This window comes from Sciurus carolinensis, chromosome 1 (genome assembly GCF_902686445.1).
Source record: "Sciurus carolinensis chromosome 1, mSciCar1.2, whole genome shotgun sequence".
In the NCBI taxonomy this organism is placed as follows: domain Eukaryota; kingdom Metazoa; phylum Chordata; class Mammalia; order Rodentia; family Sciuridae; genus Sciurus; species Sciurus carolinensis.
The window spans coordinates 174171714-174197665 of record NC_062213.1 but is presented as its reverse complement, the minus strand read 5'-3'; the positions used below and the strand labels follow the sequence as shown (position 1 = coordinate 174197665).

At 37.4% G+C, this 25952-nt stretch overlaps 1 protein-coding gene across 8 annotated transcripts in view; it reads left to right on the top strand.

The window, feature by feature from the left end:
• Positions 1-25952, top strand: part of Mast2 (microtubule associated serine/threonine kinase 2) — a 234633-nt gene that overhangs the window by 178441 nt on the left and 30240 nt on the right. For all 8 annotated transcript variants that reach the window (XM_047527470.1, XM_047527459.1, XM_047527449.1 and 5 more), the window contains one exon: positions 24546-24621. In XM_047527470.1, the coding sequence (XP_047383426.1) occupies positions 24546-24621 (76 nt within the window). The remainder of the gene's footprint in view (positions 1-24545; positions 24622-25952) is intronic.

The window sequence follows — 25952 nt, the reverse complement described above, 5'->3', positions numbered from 1 at the left end:
AGTGAAAAATGTACCATATCCCCCCCACACATTTTATATTAATTCTTTTGAATTTCTTATCTGTTATTTTATCTACTTCAATATCTTTGGGGTCAGTTTCTGGTGAATTATGAACTTAAATAAGTGGTATGCTACCTTGTTTTTTCATATTTCTTATGTTCCTATGTTGGGTTTTATGCATCTGTTGGAAGGGATTTCTATTCTACTCTTATATGTAGGCTTTTTTAGGACACGGTCTTCACTTGGCAGAGTGTCCTAGGGTGATCTGGACTGAGTCCCCCTTGTAGGTGTGGTTCCCACAACCTTTGTGTTAATTTTCTGTCCTTGCTATAGGCCCACCCCTAACTGTTTCACTTGGGGCCTGGTTCATAGTTTGTATTCTTTATATTAAAGTATAACTGAAGATTGGGTATCATTAATTTGTGGGTGGAGCAAAATCTGCCATCTTTTGGTTGAGCTTAGTTTAGCAGCAGTCTCTACCCTGTGAACTTGTAGTGTCCCCGTAGGTTCCTAACACTTCACCAAATAAGGGGAAACAAACAATAGCAACAACCACAAATGGTGGGTTCAGCAACTGTCAACAGTAAAAACAATAACTATGAACTAGATCTGGCTTTAAAACAAACAATAGATTTCAATTATGTCAGATTGAAATTACAGCAGTAGTAATTGCATTAGCATTAATGGTGGGGACAGGATTTATATTAACCAATTAATTCTAAAAGATGGTAAAAAATACAGTTAATGAAGAGAAAAGAAAATGTGAAAGAAAGGTAGAAAAGAGTTTATAATTTCAAAAAGTGAACAGAATGCAGAAGAGATGTAACAGGTGATGGTTATTAGTAGTAAGAAGAGAAATTAGGAGAAACAAAAGGGAGGGGGCAGTGGTATGAAAGATAGTGGACTGAGACAGACATCATTACCCTATGTACATGTATGATTACACAAATGGTGTGAATCTACATTGTGTACAATCATGGAAACAAATGATGTACCCCATTTGTGTACAGAATCAAAATTCAGTCTGTAAAAGTAAAATGTAAAAAAAATTAAAACAAAGTAAAGGGAGAGCAAAAGAGAGAAAGAGAAACAAATGAAAACAATACGAAACAAAACAAAAATATACAAACCAAAAACCATGACCCTCAAAAGACAAAGCAAGGAAAAATAACTACATTTAAAAAATACTAAAAATGAGGAAGAAAAGAAACAAATTATGTATACATGTGTCCATGAACAAATCAGTGCAACAAACACACATTCGCACACACACAGAACCAGCTGAAAAGGAAAAAAAGAAAGAATCATTTCCACAGAGGTGATCAAAATAGTTGATAAGAATGAATGGTCATTGTCTATACCTGACTGTCTTTCTGTTTCTTCTTGAGCTATGTACTGAGAGTAGGAACAAGGGCTGGGGATTGTTAACTCCTTTTTGTGTTGCTTTCCAAGCCGAGCTGGAGTGGCCAGGACTGAAGCCACCAGTATGAGGTGGGATGGAATGGGAAGTACTGTCAGTTGGAATTTTGTCTGCACAGACCAAATTGCTGTATTTCCAGGGTAGGGCTGCTGCAGAGTTCTGTGAGTGGAGTTCTGGTGGGTGGGGCTTAGGTCTGATCAAGCCTCAGGGACTTTGTTGGGTGGTATCTGCTCTGGAAAAATTAGATCAACACACCCTGCTGCTGCAGTGCCACAGCCTTAAGATGGCTACTGCCTCCGTTCTCTGCAGCCAGTTGAGAAACTGACAGCATTTTTTAAGCACCAGTATGCACTGGAGCCCTCAGGATGGGCTAAGTTCAGACTGCTTTTCTGAGCTGAGGTTTTTTCCATAACAAATCCGTGTTTCTATCTGTGTTCTCCCTTCCTCTGTAGTGAACCAGTGCTGCTACCACTGCTGCTACCATTATTGCTGCCACAGCCAACTTGGCTCCAATGTACTCTTTCTTCTTTGTTTAGTGTTCCCAAATTTCTGAGTCTCTAAGACATTCTAACTATCCAATATTGAATTTTAGTGAAATCTCTCACTTACTTCCTTAGAAGCATACTCCTACTGCTTGAATCCTAAGCCACGCAGCAACTAGGTATGCAACCTTCTTTACTCCACTATCTTGAATCTCAGTGTTGTAATTCTGAACTGGCAATCAGGCAGGAACCATCTTGAAAAGGCCACACTACAGTTCACTGGGGACTGGAGATATGGCTCAGTAGTTGAGTGCCCCTGAGTTCTATCCCCTGTGGGAATCCAGAAGTTCACAGAAAGCATTGCTATACTGTCCCAGCAAGTGCCTACTTTATGGTCTAGGACAAAACTCCAATAAACAGTTCTTCCCATTCCATCCTACTTTCTACTGGTAAGAAGGGAATAATGAGAGCTATTTCAATGCAGCTGAGAGTTCAGTGAGTAAAACAAAAAAAGGAAGGGGTTAACAGCTCCCAGCCCTTGCTTGTGTTCTGGCATGGGCATGTTTTGTTTTTCTTTCTCAGTACATGGCCCACGAAGAAACTAAAAGGACAGTCAGGCATAGGCAGGGACCATCCATCCTTGTTGACAGTTTTGACCATCTCAGTGGGAAAGATTTTTATTTTTCATTAAGAATCTTTTCTCCCCTGGGCATGATGGTGCACACCTTTATCCCAGCAACTCAGGAGGCTGAGGCAGGAGGATGACAAGTTCAAGATTAGCCTCAGCAACTTAGTGAAGCCCTAAGCAACTTAGAGAGATGCTGTCTCAAAATAAAAAATAAAAAGGGCTGTGGATGTAGCTCAGAGATAATATGCCCCAGGTTCAATCCCCAGTACCAAAAAAAAAAAAAAAAAAAAAAAAAAAATCTTTTTTTCTTGTGTGTGTGTGTGTGTGTGTGTGTGTGTTCTTGCTGTGATAGTTGGCTCATTTTTTTCCTCATTTTTAACTTTGTTATGATAATTGTTTTTCCTTGTCTTTTGAGGGGTAGGGTTTTTGATTTATGTTTTTGTTTCTCTTTCTCTCTTTCCCACTAACAGCCATATTCTCCTATTCTTTCTTTCTCCCTCTACATTATTTTCCTATTTTTTCTCTTCCTTCTTTATAACCATTACTTGCTGCATCTCTTCTGCATTGTCTCTGTTCACACCTTGAACATTCTAGATTTTCTTGTATCTTTTGATTGCATTTTCTTTTCTCTTAATGAACTACATTTTTACCATCATTTAGAACTATTTTGTTTGTTTAACTCCTGCCCGCATCACTCACATTGTTGCAGTTTGTACTGTGGATGACATAGTTAGCACCTGCTTTTTACTTTAATTGTAGGTATAGTTCATGATGATTGTTTTTGCTGTTGGCAATTGCTGCCTCCCCATTCCTGTCTGTGGTAGTATTATAGATTTAATAGTAGGAACCAGGTATTCATTCATTTAATTCTGTATATTATTTACTTGGGTTGTTGCTGTTGTTTGTTTCATGCTTTTCTGTGAGATGCTAGGAATCTATAGGGACACTACAGATTCATAGAGTAGAGATTCTGCTGTTGAACTGTACTCACCCAAAAGTGCACTTGGCTCCACACACAAATTGATCACACTCATATTAACCACACTCAAACTTCAGCAATACTTTAATACAAAGAAAAGCATAAAATCCCCTAATGATCAGGCCCTACGTAGAAATGTCTAGGTGGAGGGGACCCTCAGATCCCACTTGTGGACCACTCCTACAGCAAAAACAGATTAACACAAAGACTCTGGATACCACAATTAATTGGCAAGGGGTCTCAATCTATTATGAAAAAACAAGGTAATACAGTGCCTCCTAAAGTTCATAATTCACTAACAACTGACTCCAAAGCTGTTTAATGGATGAAATATCAGATAAAGAATGCAAAAGAAGGATTATAAAAATAATCAGTGAGGCAGGGCATGTTGGTGCACACCTGTAATCCTAGTGGCTCAAGAGGCTGAGGCAGGAGGATTGTGAGTTTAAAGCCAACCTCAGCAATAGAGAACCTAAGCAACTCATTGAGACCTTGTCTCTAAATAAAATAGAAAACAGGGCTAGGGATGTTATTCAGTGGTTGAGTGCTCCGGAGTTCAATCCCTGGTACCCCACCTTCCCAAAAAATGATCAGTGAATTCCAAGAGAATACACACACACACACACACACACACACACACACACACACAAAGAAACTAAACTAACTCATGACTACTAAGCTGGCACTAAGCTAAGGGATGCAAGGATGGTTTAACATATATAAACCAATAAATATAATTGATTACATAAATAGAACTATGACTAAAATCCTTTTAGTCATCCCAATAGATACAAAGAAGGCCTTCAACAAAATTCAGCACTCATTCATTATAAAAACACTGAAAAAACTACAGATAGAAAGAACCTACTTCAATATCACAAAGGATATATATGACAAACCCAAAGCAAACCTCATAGTGAATGGGAAAAAACTGAAAGCATTTCCTTTAACATCTGTAACAAGACAAGGATGTCCACTCTCACCACTCCTATTCAACATAGTACTAGAAATTCTAGTGTTACAAATCAATAACTTTGCTATGCACTAATGATGAATCTACTGAGAACCAAAATCAGGAAAACAATTTCATTCACAGTAGCCTCAAAGAAAAGAAAAGAAAAGAAAAAAGAAACAAAACAAAACCTAGGAATAAATCTTACCAAGAAAGTGAAAAACCTCTATGGTAAGAACTATAGAATAGTGAAGAAAGAAATTGAAGAGATTCAAGAAGATGGGATGACCTTCCATGTTCATGGATAGGCATGATTAATTTTGTTAAAATGTCCATACTACCATAAGTAATATATAGAGTTAATATCAAAATCAAGTATCAATATCAAAGTCAATATCAAAATATGAATAACATTCTTCACAGAACTAGAAAAACTGCCCTAAAATTAACTTAGAAAAATAAAAGACCCAGAATAGTCAAAGCAATCCTAATCATAAAAAGCATCTGGAGGCATCACAATATCTGACTTCAAATTATACTAGAGAATTATAGTAACGAACACTGTACTTTGCTGGCATAAAAACAGACACAAGACAAGTGAGACAGAATGGAAGACACAGAGACAACCCCACACAGATACAGCCATCTATTGACAAAGATACCAAAAACATACTTTGGAGAATGGACAGCCTTTGTACAAATGGTGCTGGGAAAACTGGTTATCCACATGTAGAAGAATGAGACTAGCCCCTTATTGCTCACCCTGCACACAAATCAAGTCAAAATGAACCAAGACCTAGGAATTCAATCAGAAACTCTCAACTCCTAGAAGAAAATGTAGGTTCAACACTCCGGCATATTGGTTCAGGCTTTCTCATTAGGAACCTAAAGCTCAGGAAATAATGCCAAGAGTTAAAAAATGGGATGGCATCAAATTAAAAAGCTTCTGCCCAGCAAAAGAAACAATTAAAAATGCAAAGAGAGAACCTAGAGAAATGGTAGAAAGTCTTTGCTGGCTAGTTTTCTGACAGAGAATCCATTTCCAGAATATATAAAGAACTCAAAAAATTAAACAATAAAAAAAGAATGATCCTGTTAATGAATAGGCAAATGAACCAAATGGACCCTTCTCAAAAGAAGAAATACAAATGGTTGACAAATATATGAAAAAATGTTCGACATCTTTAACAATGAAGGAAATGCAAATCAAAACTACTCTGAATCAACCAAGTGCCTCTGCACCCGCCTATAATCCCAGTGGCTCAGGAGGCTAAGGCAGGAGGACTCTGAGTTCAAATCCAGCCTTAGCAATTTAGCAAGGCCCTAAGCAACTCAGCAAGACCCTGTCTCTAAATAAAATATAAAAGGGCTGGGAATGTGACTCAGTGGTTAAGTGTCTCTGGGTTTAATGGCAGCCATCAAGAATACAAACAATAACAAATACTGGAGAGGATGTGGAGGAAAAATAACTTTTACACTGTTGGCAGGATGGTAGGTTAGTATAACCACTCTGGAAATCAGTATGGAGGTTCCTCAAAAGACTAGGCATGGAGCTACCACATGATCCAGCTATACCACTTTGGGTATTTATTTTAAAAAATTAAAGTCAGCATACTATAGTGATATGCGTACCCATGTTTATAGTAGCACAAGTCACAATAGGCAATCTATGGAACCAGCCTAGATGTCCGTCAGTGGATGAATGGATAAAGAAAATGTGGTATATACACACACATACACAATGGAGTTTTAGCCATAAAAAAGATTGAAATTATGTCACTTGCAGGAAAATGGATGGAATTCGAGACCATATGTTAAGTGAAATAAGCCAAACTCAAGGTTAAGGTTCACATGTTTTCTTTCATGTGGAAACTCTAAATGAAAAAGACAAGAAGGGTGTGTGTGACAATGTATCTTATGAAAGTCTAAGGAAGATCAGTAGAGTAGAGGAAAGGGTCCAGGGGGACGGAAGAGGGAAGGAAATGGGGAAATACAGGGTATTGTTATATTTTGTTCACGTATGAGTAAGCAACAAACCTCATCATTTTGTACAACAATAACGTACCAACAAAAAATATGGAAAAAAATAATGATATGTATTTAAGTCTTACTCCATGGGCTGGGAATATAAATCAGTGGCAGAGCACTTGCCTAGCATGGGTGAGGTCCTGGGTTCCATCCCCAGTACTGCCAAAAAGGAAAGTTATTCCATGTCTTTCATGCCTTAATAACTCATTTCTTCTCATTTCTTTTTCTTTTTCTTTTTCTTTTTTTTGGGGGGGGGGGTGGTGGGGTGGGGGGAAGGGGAAAGGGCACTGGGGATTGAACCCAGGGGTGCTTTACCACTGAGTACATTCCCAGTCCTTTTTGAGACAGGGTTTTACCGAATTGCTGAAGTTCTCACTAAATCACAGAGGCTGGTCTCAAACTTGTGATCCTCCTGCCTTAACCTTCTAAATCACTGAGATTATAGGCATATGCTACCATACACTACCATGCCTGGTTGATAACTCATTTCTTCTCAGCATTGAATAATATTCCATAGTCTGTACCACAGTTTATCTACTAACCTAGGGGAGGACATCTTTGACAATTATGAATAAAAGTCCTGTCTCAGCTTCCTGAGTTGCTGGCATTATAGATATGGGGCATTGTTCCCAGCAAGAGTACATTTAGTTTTGTTAAAAACAACAACAACAACAACAACAAAAAACTGTTAGTCTTCCAAAGTGTTTGTACCATTTTGCATTCCTACCAGCAGTGAATTAGTGTTCCTATTACGCCAGATCCTCACCAGCATTCTGTGTTGTCTTTGTTTTGAATTTTGGACATTCTAATTCAGTGTGTGGTGGTATCTTGTTTTAATTTGCAATTCTCTAATGATATATGATGTTGAACATCTTTTTATATGTTTACTTATTGTATTTTCTTTTTTAAGATGTCTGTTAAGTCTTTTACCCATTTTTTGAAATTGAATTGCTTATTTTCTTTTTGTTGAATTTTAGAACTTTTTGTATATTTTGCATAACAGTCTTTTATGAAATAAGTTATTTGTTAATAGTTCTCTCAGTTTATGACTTCTCTTATTTTCTTAACATTGCCATTTGCAGAGCTGAAGCTTTTAATCTTAACAAAGTCCAGCTTTTCAATTATTCCTTTCATGGACCATGCTTTTGGTGTTGTCTCTAAAGTCAATACCTTACCCAAAGTCATCTTCCAGGTTTTCTCCTGTTAATTTGTAGGCGTTTTATAGTTTTGTCTTTCGCATTTAGTTCTCTGATTCATTTAGAGTTAATTTTTGTGTAAGTTTGTAAGATTGTTATTTGCCTTCTGTAAACTGGCATATACTTTGAATGTTATATAAAATGTTATAATTTTTTTAAAAAGTTGTGCAATTTAGCAAGACCCTGTTTTAATTATTAAAAAATAAATAAAATTAAAAGAGTTCAGGATGAACCTTGGGTTCAATCCCTAGTACCACCCACCAAAAATTGTTGCCCTGAAGTTTATGATATAATTTGACAACTAATCTAAATCTACTTTCAAATACCAGTATACCACTTCACCTTATAATAACAAACTTCATAAAACCAAAATATGCTTAAGTCCCCCCTCTGCTCCCTTGTATTGTTACTGTCCTTCATTTTACTTACACACACACACACACACACACACACACACACACACACACACCTCTAACTGAATTCTTTGTTGCCATTATTATTTTGAATAAACCATTACCTGTTAAATGAATTTAGAATGACAAATAAGCAGCTAGGTACAGTGGCACATTCCGGTAATCCTGATAACTCAGGTGACTGAGGCAGGAAGATCACAAATTTGAGGCCAACCTTAGCAACTTAGCAAGACCCTATCTCAAAATAATAAAACATTAATAAGCTGGGCGTGGTGACGCACCCTTGTAATCCTAGTGGCCAAGAGGCAGAGACAAGAAGGATCACGAGTTCAAAGCCAACCTCAGCAATTTAGTGAGAACCTAAGCAATTTAATGAGACCCTGACTTAAAGGGAGAGGAACTGGGGGTGTGGTTCAGTGGTTAAGGGCCCCTGGGTTCAATCTGTGGTACCAAAATAATTAATAATAATAATAGGACCAGGGATGTAGCTCAGTGGTAAAGCACCCCTGGGCTCAATCCCTCAATCCCTAGAACAAAAAAGAAAAGGGGAGACTGGGTGTGGTGGCGTACACCGGTAATCCCAGCAACTCAGGAGGCTGAGGCAGGAGGATGGCGAGTTCAAAACCAGCCTCAGCAATAATGAGGCATTAAGCAGCTCAGTGAGACCCTGTTTTTAGATAAAATACAAAATAGGACTGGGGATGTGACTCAGTAGTTGAGTGCCCCTAAGTTCAATCCTCTGAAATCCCTCCCCACCAAAAAAAAAAAAAAAAAAAAGAGGGGAGGGGAGCAGAGGGAAGTTTTATTTTACTTTCACTTCTTTTTCTTTCTTGCCTTCCATTCTCTCTCTCCCTCCCCTGTCCTGTAATTGGGCATTGAACCAGGGACAAACTACCACTGAGCTACATTCCCAACCCTTTTTATTTATTTTTTTATGTTCATTAAATTGACCAAGCTGGCCTCAAACCTGTGATCCTCCTGTCTGCCTCCCTAGTAGCTGAGATTGCAGGCATGTGCCACTTAATCTTTTTCTGGTGCTCCCTCACTCTTTATGCAAGGCTTAGTTTCTCAACCTTTCTAATTTTCCTTCTCTCTCAATTTCTTTTAACATTTCTTGAAAGGCAAGGCATCAGAATCCCTTGTTTTTAGTTTGAGAAAATGTTTCTTCTTCACTTTTAAAGAATAATTTACACAAGGTGCAGAATTTTAAGTTGGTCTTTCTTTTCTTTCTCTTTTAGCACTTTAAATATTTCTCTGCACTGTCTTCTTGCTTACACAGTTTCCAAGGACAAGATGAATATAATTCTTGTCTATGCTCCTCTATAGGTAAAGTGTTTTTTCCCTCCAACAACTTTCAAGAGTTTTTTTTACTATATGCCTCCATATCATGTTTTCAAAATTTATTCTGCTTAGTGTTTTCTGAGTGTCCTAGATCTGTGGCTTCTTACCTGACATTAATTTTGGGAAAATTTCAATTCTTATTCCTTCAAATATTCTTCTGTTCCTGACTCTCTTTCTTCTCCTTCTTACAGTCCCATCACATGTATGTATGCCTTTTGTAGTCCACAGTTCTTGGATATTTTGCGCTTATCCACTTTTCCTTTGCTTTTCAGTTTTGAAAGTTTCTATTGTCATATCCTCGAACTCAGAAATTCTTCCCTCAGAAGATTAGCTAATAAACCAATCAAAAGCATTTTTCAGTTCCATTATAGTGAGGTTTTTTATCTTTAGCACTTCCTTTTGATTCTTAGACTGTCCTTGTGTTTGCATACATTATCCATCTGTTCTTGCATGCTGTTTACTCTTTCATGCAAGCCATTAGCATATTAATCATAATTTTTAAAAAAATTGTTAGCTGGGCTCAGTGGGAGGTGGTAGGTTTATGAGTTTGAGGCTAGCCTGGGAAACTTAGCCAGACCCCATTCAAAAACAAACAAACAAAAAGTTTCCTAACCTGATAATTTCAACATTTCTGTCATATCTGACTGTAGTTCTGATACTTGTTCTGTCTTTTTAAACTATTTGTTGCCTTTTAGTATGCCTTGTAATTTTTTGTTGACAGGTGGACATGAATAAAATAACTACAGTAAATAGTTAATTCACTTACTATTTATAAGGTGTAGGGAGAGAGGAAGTATTTTATAGTCCTGTGATTAAGTCTTGGTCTTCCATCATGTCCTCAAGCTCAGAGATTCTTCCCTCAAATGTGAACTAGTACTTGCCAGTCTCAGTCCCCACCTTAGGTGGTAGAAAGGCTATGGGAGGCAGGTGCTGGGTATTTCCCTTTCCGACAGATTAACACCAGTAAAATAGCCTCTTCTGAGGACAGGCCTTGTTAAGAACAGAGTAGTGACTTTTTCTCTCCCCCTACTAGAATTATAAGGTTTTCTTCAATATTCACTGTGAAGACCTGGTGAATCTCCTATGGATAAAACTTGTGAACATGTGGGAGACTGGCTGTGACTGGGTCCCTCTGGAATTTTTAACTCTCATCATAGTCCACATTGAACCTTCAGCAGTTTATCAATTACAGTTGAGGTTTTCCTGGTTTGGCACTGGTTTCCATGGAAGTTTTTGCTTGTGAGTTTCTGATTCAGTAAGTTCTGATTCTGTTTCTGCCTCTCTGTCCCTCCAGTTTGGTGAGTGGTGATTTGTCCTGTAACCTCATTTTGCAGACAGATCTAAGTTGTTTTTTCAGTTCATTGAGCTTTTTACTTGTTAGGACAGAGTGGCAACTCCTAACTTCTTTACATACCAGACCACAAACTGGAATCAGTCTATTTTTATTATATGGAAACTATTCCATTGTATAACTAAACCACAACATTTATGTATTCATTTTCTCATTAATGTCCATCTGGATCTAATTAGGAGTCAAAAAACAGACAGTAATTTGAACAGGTGAAACTATAAAACTGAAGGAGAGTATCCAAGGAAGAACAGACTTGAAAGGAGGTCTCTCTAGGATAGATTTAGACCTCTTCTGTGCCAGAGATAGAGGAACTTGGGAGCCTGAAGCAGAAGGATCACAAGATCAAGGCCAGCCTGGGCAATTTAATGAGGCCCTAAGCAACTTAATGAGACCCTATCTCTAAATAAAATATAAAAAAAGGACTGGGGATGTGGCTCAGTAGTAAAGCAGTCCTGGTTTCAATCCCTAGTATGCCCCCAAAAAATAAAAGAAGTTTTAAAAGGGTGAATTTTATATGTGAATTATATCTCACTTTTTAAAACTGTATGAGAGATATTCAAGCCTTTAGAGATGCATTCTTAGTTGGTAAAACTGTAAGGAAATACCTGTTATAAAAATCAAGATAATGTTGACCTTAAGTGGGGAATGGATGGGGTTTTGACTGAGAAGATTATATGTAGGCTTTGGAAGGTGGAACTGGTATTCTGGGTGCTGTTTACACAGGTGCTTGCTATATAACTGTATTCCTTTATAACTAAACTGTGTCAGGGGAAGCAGCTGTTTCAAGGGCAATCCTCCAGTTCTTGTTTGTTGTTTCATTACAGCTTATTTCTCCGGGGTTCATGATGTCTTGCCTTTGAACTGTCTCCTCCAGCCACTAAAATGCTTGATAAGGTTGAAAAGCCTACATACTGAGCTGCTAGGTTTTCTGTCACATTTTTTGTACTATTGAACCACTTCTGGCTATCTTAAAGAGTTCTTATCACTGATGTGATTTTTCTGGGGATAAAACTGGAAATGTAAGACATTAAGAAGAATTGTTTTAAATTTTTTATTTTATCTATATATATATGGTACTGAGAATCAAACCCAGTGCCTCACACTTGCTAGGCAAGTGCTCTACCATTGAGTTATAACTCCAGCCCTTAAATTTTTTTTTAAATATTAATATTTTAACATCTTACACTCTTCCCCATGATAAAACCAAATCAAATGATTTTTATTCTGCCATAAATAGTAGCAACTTTGACCTTTTTAAGGCAAAGTAAATATTGAAGAAATAAAGGTAACATATTTTTAGGACTCACCATCTGTAGTATGATGAAGAATTTCTGTGGTTTTTGTTCCAAGTTCCCGGACACTTCTAAAAGCTTTTGAATTTTCTGAGACTTAGTAGTGTTGCTTTGCTAATGAGGTGACTCATGGTGGGCCCCTAGGTAGTTTCCTCCTGAGGGCTGGTCACCAGAAAGACTAGCCATATAATTAGAGGGATGTGACTTTGGGCCAACCTGCCCTGCAGAAAGGGATAGTGGTCTAAGATTGAGTTTAACTATGTAATGAAATCCCAATAAAAACTCTGGACACCAAAGCTCAATAGAGCTTCCTGGTTGGTGAACACATTAATGAGTGGGAGGATGGCACTCCCTGATTCCACAAGGTGAGGACCCAGGAGTTCTACATTTCCTCCCAGACCTCACTCTCCCTACGGGTTCCTTTATAATAAAACTGTAATAATAAGTATAGTGTTTTCTTGAGCTCTGTGAGTTGATCTAGTGAACTCTTGAACCTTGGAAGACTATGAAATTCTCAATTTTATGACCAGTCAGAAGTATACCTGGGTCTCAGTGGCTCTGTACCCCCAAGTCTTAGAGTTAGTGTTGGAAGTAAGGTGGTCATGTTGAGGACTTTGCTCTTAACTTGTGGAGTCTGCACTAAGGCTGTATGCTTGGTGTCAGAGTTGAACTACTGTTCACCCAGTTGGAAGTTGTGTTAGAATAGATTTCAAACATCTACTGGGAACCTGGCCTGGAGGAAGGAATGCTCATTTGTTATCTTCTGGGTTGCCAGGTGGTAGGAATCCACCATGATTTCCCCTTGCACTACAGAGGCTTTTTGCTAAAGATTTCAGTCTTCAGTCACATAAATGACCTGTTATTTATGACCTGTTTTTGCCTATATCCAGACAACAACTGTGAAACTTGGAAACTATTTCCTTTCCTCCATGTTGGCCATATTTGGTATATAAAATGTTGAATTGTGAATCAACTCTTAAAAATTCTTCTGAGTAAATTTAAGAACCTTAAAAATTGATAAATTAAGAAATACTTATTGACACTATAATAAAGATATAATGTATGTTGCCTTTAATTCTGTAGACGTAATCAAGGATTCAATTTAAGATTCAGAAAAAGCCTTTGATATAGAGGTGTTTGTAAACTAATTCTAGATGAACATATTCAGATTTTGACCTTATGTAATCCCTAATCACTTTTCATTTGGATTGTTGAACTTTTGGAGGTGGACACTTTTCTAATGTATCACATTGTGCCTGTCATTCTACTAAGAATTTGTCAGTAAAAACATTGTCCAAAATGGTTCTCTAAAGATGATTAATTGAAATGTACGAGAAAATATTAAAACACTTGTATCGTAAAATACAAGAATTGCATTTGGCTTTACAAATACTTAAGGTATGGATCGACACTGGTTATTCCCATTGGCTCCATATGTCAGACTGTGTCATAAGTTGTACATGACATAGCATGAACAAAAAATGGAATTCCACGATACATCCTCAGTCATTCCTACCCTTCAGCATATCGCAACATTTTACAGTATTGCATTTTTACAATATTTTGTAATGGACACGGAGGGGGCCTTTGAAAATGTGGTACAATAAGGAAATTAACTGGTTGTCTTGTAGCAAATTAAATTAATGGCCAAACTAAATGATGTAATGTGGTTTTTAAAAATAAAATGTCCAAATTTTCTGATCTTTTCTGTGCTAGCTAGTGATTTTTATAGTGTGCTATTTAAAAGATATTGGGGAAAGTTTAGAGCAAATATTCTTATCTGTCTTTTTAGAGTGAATGTGACATTTTAACATTGATTGGGAAGTGTCTACATTTAAAAAGAAAATTGTGCCACAGAGAACACATTTTGAAAATGAAAGTTTAGGAATATTTCCAATCTATTTGTGATTTTTGTTGACCAAAAGACATGGTACCTATAAAAACTGATGAAACTGCTATTCTAAAACATTAGAAATAGACCATTTCTAGCCTTCCAAATGTAAGGTGAAAATATAAAACTATAATCTGTTTCTAAGAACTGCTTGTCATCACAGAAATGTATCATCCTTTAAATGGAATTGAAAAACAAGTATCATGATCTAATAAATAGATTGAACAATGCACTTCTGTGGAAGCTACATGTCTTTGCAAGGTATGTTTTTAATCTGTAATAAAACCAAGTCACAAAATCTAAATTTAAAAACCAAACCACAGGACTGGGGGTGAAGCTTAATGGTAGAAACTTCGCCTAGCATGTGCAAGGCTCTGGGTCTGATCCCCAGTAACACACACACACACACACACACACACACACACACACACAAAACCCCTAAGATTTCTAAAAATATAAGCCAACTTAATCACATTTCACTCTGTAAAGAAGAAAAAAGAATTTTGTACTATGGATAAAATATCTTAAATATTTGTTTTACTGATTTATATTTAAACAGATTTCACTGAGACATATTATACAGTGTTCAAAGTATACAGTTTGATAACTTGATATATGTAGATATACATCCATGAAACCATCACCCCAAAGTAGTGAATGTATTTATCATCTCCCAAAGGTTTCCACTTAACCTTTTGTGACTCCTCCCAACTCTAGGCAACTACTCATCTGCTTTCTGTCACTTATAGACTAGTTTGAATTTTGTAGAAATTTACCTAACTGGAATTATATAGTTGTTTAACTATATATATATATATATAGTTGTCTTGTCCTTTGCATTTCCATATGAATTTTAAAATCAGGTACTTTTGATTGGCATTGTAATTTGTAACTCAGAGAATTGACTTAATAATGTCAGATCTTCTGACCCTTGAACATGGTTTATTTTTCCATTTATTTAGATCGTCTTTAATTTTTCTTGACAATGTTTTGCATAGTTTTTTTACATCTTTTGTCAGATTTATCCCTAAGTGTTTCATAGTTTTAGGCAGTCCTAAATGGTAATTTTATTTTCAATTTCTGGCTATTCCTAATATGCATAACTATAATTGATTTTTGTATATTGGTCTTGTATCCTGAAGCCTTGCTGACTCACTTATTGTAGTAGCTTCATTGTAGATTCTGTCAGATTGTTTACGTAAACATCCCTGTTGTCTATGAAGAAAGACAACATGCCTTATTCCACTGACTGAATCTCCAGTAGAGTTTTGAATAGAAGATATCTTTGCTTTGTTCCTGGCTTAGAGCATTTTCATCTTTACTATTAACCATGGTATTAGCTGTAGTAATTAGTCCAGTTGCTGGATTGTGGTAAGACTGTGTTAACTTTATTAGAAACTGCTAACCTGTCTTACAAATGGCTATACCATTTTGTTTTCCTACCAACAATAACAAAAGTTTCCATTGTTCCCCATCCTCACCAGCACTGAGTATTATCAGTTTTTATCCATGTGTATGGTATGTCATCGTTCAGTATATCTTCTTTGTGAGGTGGTTGTTCAGATCCTTTGCCCATTGTTCACTTGGGTATATTTTTTCTTATTATTGAGATTTAAGATTTTTTTGTACACTTTGGATACAAGTCTTTTATCAGATGTGTGTTTTTACAAAATTTTTTTGTAGTCTGTGGCTTATCTTTTCCATTTGCTCAATAGTATCACTTGTAGAGCAGAATTTCTTAATTTTAATGCAGTTCAATTTGTCAATTTTTTCTTTCATTGTGCTTTTGGTTTCATATCTAAAATTTCAGTGCCAAACCCAAGGTCACCTAGATTTCTGTTATCTGCTAGAAGTTTCATAGTTTTGTATTTTACACTTAGATCAATCTTACATCAGGATCATTTACACAATCCATTTTGAATTTATTTTTGCAAAGTTTGGATTCATTTGCTTACATATCAGTATTCAGTTACTCTAGCACCATTTGTTGATAAGACTGCCTTTTCTCCATTGAATTGCCTGGTTATATTTCTGTGAGTCTGTTTCTAGCTTCTCTCCTCTGTTCCACTGCTCTGTGTTTCTGATCTTCCACTTACACCATGCTTGATTGCCGTAGCTTTATAGTGAATCTCAAGATTGGGAGTTCCACACCTCCAGCTTTATTCTTCTTCAGTATTTTGCTGGCTATTCTGACTATTTTGCCTCTCAGTATAAGCTTTAGAATCAGTTTGACAATATTCACAATCTAGCCTGTTTGAATTTTCATTTTATTGCATTTAATCTATAGATGAAATTGGAAAGAACTAACATTTTAGTAATATTGAATATTCCAAATCATGAACATGCAGTAATCTCTTCATTTATTTAGATTTTTATATCTGCTTTGTGAGGTGTATATTCAGTTTTCTTTCCTTTTTTTTTCAGTACTTGGGATTGACCACAGGGCACTTTACCACCAAGCTACATTCCCAACCCATTTTATTTTTTATTTTGAGACAGGCTCTTGCTGAGTTGTCAGGACTGGCCCCAAACTTGCAATCCTTCTGAATTAGCTTTCCAGGTTGCTGGGATTATAGGCGTGTAGCACTGCACCCAACTTCAGATTTCTTGAGAGTTTTATAATATACAGCATATAGAGTCTTAAGCATATTTTGCTAGATTTATACATGAGTATTTCATTTTTTGTTAATGATATTGTAGTTCACCCCTCCTTTGGTACTGGGAATGGAACCCAGGAGAGCTCTACCACTGAGCTATATGCCCCTGCCCACCTCCTGCACAGTCCTTTTTAAAAATCCTTTGTTTTGAGACAGGGTCTCCCTAAATTGCTGAGACTAGCCTCAAACTGGCTAACCTCCTGCTTCAGCCTCCTGAGTACCTGGGATTAGGGGTATGCATCACCCTGCACAGCAATGATGTTTTGTTTTTTTATTTCAAATTCCAGTTGTTCACTGCTGGTATCAAAGAACACAATTGATTTTTGTATATTAGCTTTGTATCTGCAGCCTTATCAGAATTGCTTCTTACGTCCCTGAGCAGTATTTGTTGATTCTTTAGGATGTTCTACATAGACTTCTCTAAAAAAGATAGTTTTATTTTCACTTTTCCAATCTGTTTACCTTTTATTTTCTTGCCCTGTCTTATTTCACTAGCTAGGACTTCCAGGATGAATCATTGCCTTGTTCCCATTCTTAGAGGAAAAGTATTCAGTTTCTCACCATTAAGTGTGATGTTAGCCATATGTCTTCCTTAGATGTTCTTGAATTTCAGGACATTCTCTGTTCCTAGTTTGCTGACTTTTTATCAGAAAAGTTCTTAGTGGGTGTTAGATTTTTCTTTTAATTCTTTTTCTTTTCTTTCCTTTCTTTCTTTCTTTTTTTTTTTTTTTTTTCCTTTCCCCACCCCTGCAGCACTTAGGACTGAACTCAAGGCCTTGTGCGTGCCAGCAGGTGCTCTATTACTGAGCTACATACCCAGACCAGTCAAATGCTTTTTCTCTTCACTTTTTATAATAATATGGTTTTCTTCTGTAGTCTGTTGATAGAGTAGATTGTATTAATTTTTCAATGCTAAAACAGCCTTACCATACCTGGAGTAAATTCTACTTGGTTACCATATCGGGTTTGTGGGGTTTTTTTGTTGGTTTGTTTTTGTTTGGTACTGGGGGTTGAACCCAGAGGTACTTTACCACTGAGTTACATCCCCAGTCCTTTATATTTTTTAGAGACAGGGTTCACTAAATTGCTGAGTGTCTCACTAAGTTGCTGAGACTGGCCTCAAAACTTGTGAGCCTCCTTCCTTAGCCTCTCAAATTGCTGGGGTTAAAGTTGTGTGCCACCAATCCTGGCAGTACATACTTTTTATGCTTTGTTAGATTTGATATTTGTAACATGTTACTGAGTTTTTAAAAAAATTCTTTTTCTCTGTGCCAGGAATTGAATCCAAGGCCTTATGCATGCTAGGCAAGTACTCTACCACTGAGTTACATCACCAGCCCCTAACATTTTTTTACATCTATGTTCATAAGAAATATTGGTCTGTAGTTTTCTTTTCTTATAATATTTTTATTTAATTTGGGTATTAAGATATTACTGGCCTCATAGAATGAGGTAGGAAGTATTCTTTTTATATAGTGTCAGATCTCACAGATTAAAGGTTCAGTACACAAGAATGCCTCCCCCAGTTTAGATACCAGTTGCAAGCAACAGGTTGTTTTATCTGTGCTTCTTACTTACTGACTCTCATTTAAAGTCAGCCCCCTCCTTGGGTTTGATTAATTTTTTGAGCAGCTCACAGAACTCAGGGAAACATGTTTACCAATTTATTTTAAAGGACCCTTTAAAGGATACAAATAAGGGATGCTTTAGGTGAAATGTGGGAGAAGGGGCATGGAGCTTTTAGCCCTCTTCAGCCATGCCACCCTCTAGAAATTTCCCACCATGATCACCTATCCAGAAGCTGTCCAAGTCCTAGGTCCTGTGGGTTTGTATGGAAACTTCATTGCACAGGCATGATTGCTAATTGCTTGGGTAGGGAAGACCAACAAGGCCTGTCTATTCAGATTCTTCTTGGCTTGTTGGGTCCACACTCCATCCTTCAGAGTATGGCTTAGGACTCCTCTAGAATGAGGAGGATCTTATGACTTACTATCAGACAAGGTAGTGTCAGAAAATTCTTATATCACCAGTTTCAAAACAGAAAGGTGGGACAAGATTAGATTCATCCAGAGGAAAAGAAATTCTGGTTTTTATGGCCTGTTTAGGGAGGTAGTTATGAGGCAGGAACCATAGACAGAAACAACAAAAAAAAATACATATGTGTGTGTGTGTGTGTGTGTGTGTGTGTGTATATATATATATATATAGTAATACTACACCATTTTATAGACTTTATTGGCTTGTGGACTGTAACTCTTTGTTGTTTAGTGGTTGTATTAGAATTTGTAGGATGTGTCTCTAACCTATCACTGTCTCCCTTCAAGTAATATTATATCACTTGGCATAAAGTATATCTTCTGTTCTCTCCTCCTACACTGTTATTATTTTTAGACTTTTAATTCTCATGTTATAAATACCATACCACCTTAATATTATTCTGCTTAAGCATTTATTTTTATTATTACTATTATTATTATTATCATTATTGGTAGTATACTGGGGATTGAACCCAAGGTTGCTCTACCAATGAGCTACATCCCCAGATCTTTTTATTTTATTTTATTTTTTTCCATTTTGAGATAGGATCTCCCTAAGTCACCCAGGCTTGCTTAGAACATGTGATCCTCCTGATATCTTAGCCTCCTGAATAGCTAGGATTACACCCAGTTCATTTAATTTTTTTAAAGAGATTTGAATTTAAACAGTAGTAATAAATAAAACCTTACATATTTTCCCATGCAGTTCACTTTTCTAGCTCTCTTCATTTTTATGTGTGTGTGTATCCTTATTTCTACCTGGTATCATTTCCCTTCTGCCTAAAGGACAGTTTTTAAACTATTCTTATAGTGTGGTTGTTGAAGATATCATTTACCTTTTTTTTTTTTTTTTTTTTTTTTTTAATCTGTAAAGGTTTTTAATGACTTTGAACCCTTACTACCAAAATTTGACCAAACTTTAAACTATGTTAAGGGCCCAGTCCACCATAAAATTGCCTTCATTTTAGACACCAGTCACAAGCTTGGGGGGTTCTCAGCCCACCCATACTTCTGATCAACTCTGTGTGTCACTGGGATAGATGTCTCTGAAGAAGGGTCAGATGAGTTTCCAGAAGTAAGGGGAACTTGACTCAGGACCAGTGGAGGAGTTCTTGGAAAAGAATTTCAGCACACACCAGTCAGAGATATAATAGACAGTTATTCAAGGAAGCAGAGCACCTTCAAGGGAGAATGGGGGCTATCTCCAGAAGGAGAGACAGCAGTGTGTTGGTGTGGGGCGTTAATATTCACAGAGGGACAGTAGCAGGGGCTGGGCTAGAGGAGTCAGGGCAGAATTACACAATTCAGCACCAGTTTTTCCAGCACTTAACACATTGCTTCATGTTACTTTTTGAAGACTAAGGCATGGGTCAAGGGCACAGGCCCCTGGTCTAGACTGGGTTGCTCAGGATTTCCAAGGGTTCATGGGTGTTTCCTGCATTTCAGTGGTTTATGGGTACATCTCTTGAGACAGTCTATCTTTCCTTTTCTGTATTCCCAAATTCCTATCTCTAATACAAATTAAAGGTTTCCCACTATGTCTCAGGTTCAGTAATTCATTAGAATGATTCTCAAAGCTCAGGTAAGCACTATACTGACCATTACTGTTTTATCACAATAAAAAAGATACAAATCAGGACCAGCCTAAGAAAGAGATATATAGGGCCCCAAATGTGAAATTTCCATTATCTGTCTTATAAAGTCTGAATCTCATCATCCTCCCAGCACATTGATATGTAACAGCACACAAAGATTATTAACCAAAGACGCTCACCAGGGGTTTGTATACAAGTATTTACTGGGAATTCATTGCATCTGCATGATCAATTGAACCTGATTGAACTCAGTCTTTGACCTCCTTCCCGCTTCCAGGTGTCAAGTAGCTCAGAGTCTCAACCTGATTTGGCCAGCCCCCACCCTGAGTCCACCCTGAGCCATCTCATTAGCATAAAGCATCTGGACCCACCATGAATAACAAAGATACTCCTATCACTTGAATTTAGAGGCTTCATCCCTGGAACTGGGAATAGAAGCCAGTCAAATTCTTCACTCCACCGAATATAAGAACTCTCATTTGGCAGAATGTTTTTTTTTTTCTTTTCATAATTTAAAGATGTTACTCCACTGTCTTCTTGCATCAATTCCAATGAGAAATCTCCTGTAATCACCTTTGTTCATCTATATGTATCTTCTCCCTTTTACCCTACCCATGACTCCTTTTGGATTTTTTTTTTCATTAATTTGAATTTTAAGCTCTTTGATTATGATGTGCAGTTCTTGTGTAGTGTTCTCTTTCTTTCCTCTCTTGAGGTGCTGGGCATTTGTGTATGCTAGTCAAATGCTTTACCACTGAGCTATACTCCCAAACCCTCTCTTATACTTGGGTTTCTTGGAAATTCTTAGATGTGTCTTAAATAGTTTTCATCAAATTTGAAAAATTGCTGGACATTATTTCTTCAAATATTTCATCTGTACCACCTCTTTTCTTCCCACTTGAGGTTGTACTACAGCTTAGTGATACTCTATTTTTTGCCATTTTTTCCCCTTTTGATGTTAATTATTTCTGATATATGTGTGTTTTATTTATTGCCAGCTTTCTTAAGAGCACCAGGGAGACTCTTTGTGCCTCTGTGTATTTTCTCCTATAATCAGTACCAATCAGACCTGGTCCTGGGAAGGCTAGTCATTGTAGGATACTCAGGTCCAGGGATTTTCTTGTGACTTTAGGTGGATAGTCCCTAATTAGAAAATCTAAAATGCTCCAAAAGCAAACTTTTTGAGCACCAACATGACAATTCTAAGCATTTCAGATAAGTAATGCTCAACTTGTACTTGTTAATCTTTGAGATGACGTATCCAAAAAGCATAGGTGTTTTGTTTTGTTTATTTGCTTGCTTTCATGTTTGTTTGTTTGTTTCTTAAGGCCTTAATATTTTCTGAGAAGGTCTGATCCTTATTAAGTCCTGGCTAAGGAAGCAACTACTCAAGATCACTTACTTCTCTTGTACCCAGGCAGCAGAGGGGAATTATCATAAGGGATTGCCCTAGATAGAGAGCATGGAAAACTCAGAGCTAATTGTATCACTGGGATAGGTTTCCTGAAGAGGTAGGTCCTCAAGGAGAAGTAAACCTCAATTCAGGTCACTGGAAGGGGCATAGGTTCTTGAGGTTTGCTACAGAAAGGAATTTAAGAAGAGGCCAGAATGAGACTAGATTAATATTATTAAGAGAAAACAAGAAGTATACCATCTGAAAGATAGAGTGGACTGTGAGCTTTAAAGAAGATTTATGCATTGATTTATCTTAGTATGGAAAATATATATGTGTAAAATCTATATTTTTTTGTTTTCCTTTGTGTAGTCACTTTTTAACATGTTAATCATTACCTACTGGAGGTGGGGTTTTTTTTCTTTCTTTCTTTCTTGAAAAATTTTCTTCTTAAAAATCTCTCTTGATATCCCTATCTGGGGATTTCATCAAACAATGCTATGTTTGTGTAGCATTGAGGGTTACTATGGGTATTACTTTTTATTTGTTCTTTCTGGTTATTCATGACAGTAGAATGTATTTTGACATATCATATATACATGGAGTATAATTTCCCTTTTTTATGGTTGTACATGACGTGGAGTTACACTGGTCGTGTATTCATATATGAACATAGGAAAGTTATGTGTGATTCATTCTACTGCCTTTCCCATTCTCATCCCGCTCCTTTCCCCCAACTCCCCTATGTCCAATCCAGTGAACTTTCCCTAACCCCAACCCTAATTCCTATTGTGGGTATTATTGGAAATATGATTTATGTATGGAGTAATCAGAACCCAAGATTACAGAAAAATCCATTTGTTGAGCAAAGCATTTTGGGGCCTGATTAGGCCCAATTCAGGAGATAAGTTGTTTATGGACCTGCAGGTAGGGTCTGATACTGATATTCTGCCCACGTCCTGTGTGGGGAGGGAGTGGGTAATCATCAGAGATGTGGGCTGGCTGGAAATAAAAGCTGGAAAAGTAGTATTTAAAAATAAGGACTAGGGCTGGGGATATAGCTCGGTGGGTAGAGTGCTTGCCTTGCAAGCACAAGGCCTTGGGTTCAATCCCCAGCACCGCCAAAAAAAAAAGGACAAAATAAGAGAATTATATATATATTCAGAGCGGGGGCATGATCGTTGGAACAGACCTGATGGGTCTGATCCTCACAAAGAGAAAAGCCCTCGTATGCTTTATTTATAGTGGAACACACCACAGTGATTCAATGATGAGTTTCTTCAGGAAAACAGATTGTTGGAGCTTGGCAGGTAACACCCATCTTCCAGTGGCTGTGTTTGAACCTAGAGCTATGAGCTAAGGCAGGGCGACTGCATGATCTGGACTTTCTTGAACTGGGGAATTTCACCCAGGAGTTCCCAGAAAAGCAGCTTCCCTGCCTTAATGACTCAAACAAATCCATAGTTCATATACAACTTCCAACACTGATAATTGATTTAATAGCATTGTTTGTGAGCAGAGTATGTAGAGGTAGAGATTAAATCTGGAATTTAAATCATGACCACTCTTATTTTGTTCCACATGTTTCTTCTACCTATCCTTATACTTTCTATCATACTTCAGTACTAGGTTGAGAGCAGATCCAATAGATAAGGTTGTGCATCTTGTGCATCTGGGAGTGAGAAGAAGCTGAGACTGCCTCTTTGTAATTAGTTCAACCAAAGAGAGTGCCTTTTATTACTGACACAGAGTTGCTACATAAATGATGGAGCACTGATTGAGAGACTGGTTCTTACCAGATTAGGACTGAATGACACTAAGTGCTATCTAGGCCCTGGTGGATAGAGATTATGGGAAACCATAAAGCAGCTTCATGACACATTGGAAAATCCATAGATTACACAGGAAACAAACTGAGAAAAGGGCAGGGCACATGAAACCACTGGCCCCAGGTAGCTTCAGTTTCTCATAGCCAGTGTTGATTCTCAGAAGTAAGCACAGAAGTGGGAAAGTGACCAGACTTTATAAGGTTTATGAAGTGTCAGCACATCATGAAATCTGGTGCTTACTTCAAAGTGGCCTTTCAGGTAGAAACAGATAGACAATTCTGCCAAGTAGGTCCTCCTAAGTATTAGCCTGAGCTGGAATACAGACCAGAGAAGTATGGCAGCCTTAGGTTCAAGAACTGTTGTGACTAATACAAAAGTAAGCACATGGTTTTGTTCAAAGCTTCTGAGTTTTAAGTTAGCAAGTTACAGAAGACACATGAAGCATAGTTAGGAGATGATAGTAATTCCTACACCATCAGAAGGTTGGATATGCTTTGCAGACTTGGAGGCTTGAGTATGAACTGTTTTAAGATACACTGCTGTCCTGAGTCCCCACCTGAGAATTTCAGCTCCTCCTTAAAGCATATAGTCTTCTGGTTTAGTTTGTTGGATGCAGTGTGCAGAGATGGATGTGCAAGACTTTGGATTAGGAGTCCTGCTGCCCTTGGAGAAATGTTTGAGCATTTGCTGTACCATCTGCACCAGGGGAGCTCTCAAAGCCTTTGGAAAATTGGGTTAACTTAACAAGGCAGATTGGAACCTGAGGTGTTCCTAGAAGGACAGGAAACAGGTAAGTTGCTGCTGGACCTAGAATGGATATCTGAGAGATGTGGTTTGTCATAGGCAACATGGGAACAAGAGAAAAAACCTTTGGGCTGCCAAACTTTTACAAAAAGGAGATTATAAACTGATGGTGGCCTGAAAAAATAACAAGATATGCTAATTGCCAATGGTAAAGGAAGATTTCTTGCCTAAAAATCTTGTCAACACTCCTCAGAGGGGAATCTCTCAGAGATTTTTTTGTTTTTGTTTTTGTTTTTGTTTTCCTTATTCCATCCACAGGTAACAGTCCTTTGGATAGCCCCCGGAATTTCTCTCCAAATACACCTGCTCACTTTTCCTTTGTTCCTGCCCGTAGGTAAGTTGCAAGAAAAATTCTTCTGTGACTAACACCTGTGACACACTTGCTCATGAATGTTAGTTGAATATCAAATTCCTTCTATAAGTCAGTGTACTTTCAAGTGAGTTACCTCGGACTACCAGCCATCAAAATCCTTCCCTGCTTTTCTCGCTCAGATCATAATATCTTGTTCAAGTTTTGCTTTTTGTATAACCTAAGTATTTGCATTTGAATGTTGGAATGGGAGAATAAATTTAAGAAGTGGATTTATTTTTATAATTTTTAATCACAAGTCCCTGGTATCCTAAAATTATGTACCAAAGCACTATACCTCAATTGATAGATGTCCTACAGTGATCAATAGAAAAATGGGCTCTCCTCCCTGGAGGACCCAAAGGTATACTCTCATTCCTCTAACCCAGAGAGTTCCAGGGAACTGGAAAGGCCTGACATTCCTCTCTCCTCAGCTTTGAACATCTGGCCTACATGTGGGCATAGAAAGACTGCATGGTCTTCACTTATTCTTCCATGAATTAGAAAGATTTGGTATATACAGAGCTGTGCTTATATTCCTCCTCCCGTTTATTTCCTCACTGAAAGTGCTATAAGCCTGTCTGTGGCCCAGAGTAACCATCTTGACAGCTTCTCCTATGGTTAGGGTATCACCTGACCTCTATAGAAGTCCAGGTTGACAGAATCCATCCAAACTGTGTGCCAAGGATACACACACACAGTTCTTTTTCAGAACTTTTTTTAAGATTCTATTTTGACAGAGTTTAAGTTCTTGTTTTATTTATTTATTTATTTATTTTTGGTACCAGGAATTCAACCCAGGGGCATTTAACCACTGAACCTCATCCTCAGCCCTTTTTTTTTTTTTTTTTTTTTTTTTTTTAAAGTTTTACATTTTGAGACAGGGTCTCACTAAGTTTCTTAGGACCTTGTTATGTTGCTGAGGCTGACCTTGTATTTGGGCATCTCCTGCCTCAGCTTCCTGAGTCACTGGAATTACAAGCATGCACCATTACACCTGTTTCAAATTTAAAAAAAAAATTTTTAAGTTTTTTCCTGGTTAGAGTCTTAAGTACCAAAGACTAAGTACTTCAATTATGAGTCCAGATTTAGAACTATTAATGGATGGAGAACATAGTACACCTTGAGACAAGAGCAGTTTTAATACTTACACTACTTTTTAAAATGACATGACAAAAAAACAGACTTCTGGAAATAGCATTTACTCACTATTCAAATGACAACCTAGAAGAAATACATCCCTTCCTCTCCAGGATTCTGTGTAGTTGAAAAGGACTTGAGCAGGGAGAAGTTTGATGACTGACTTGGGTGCCCCT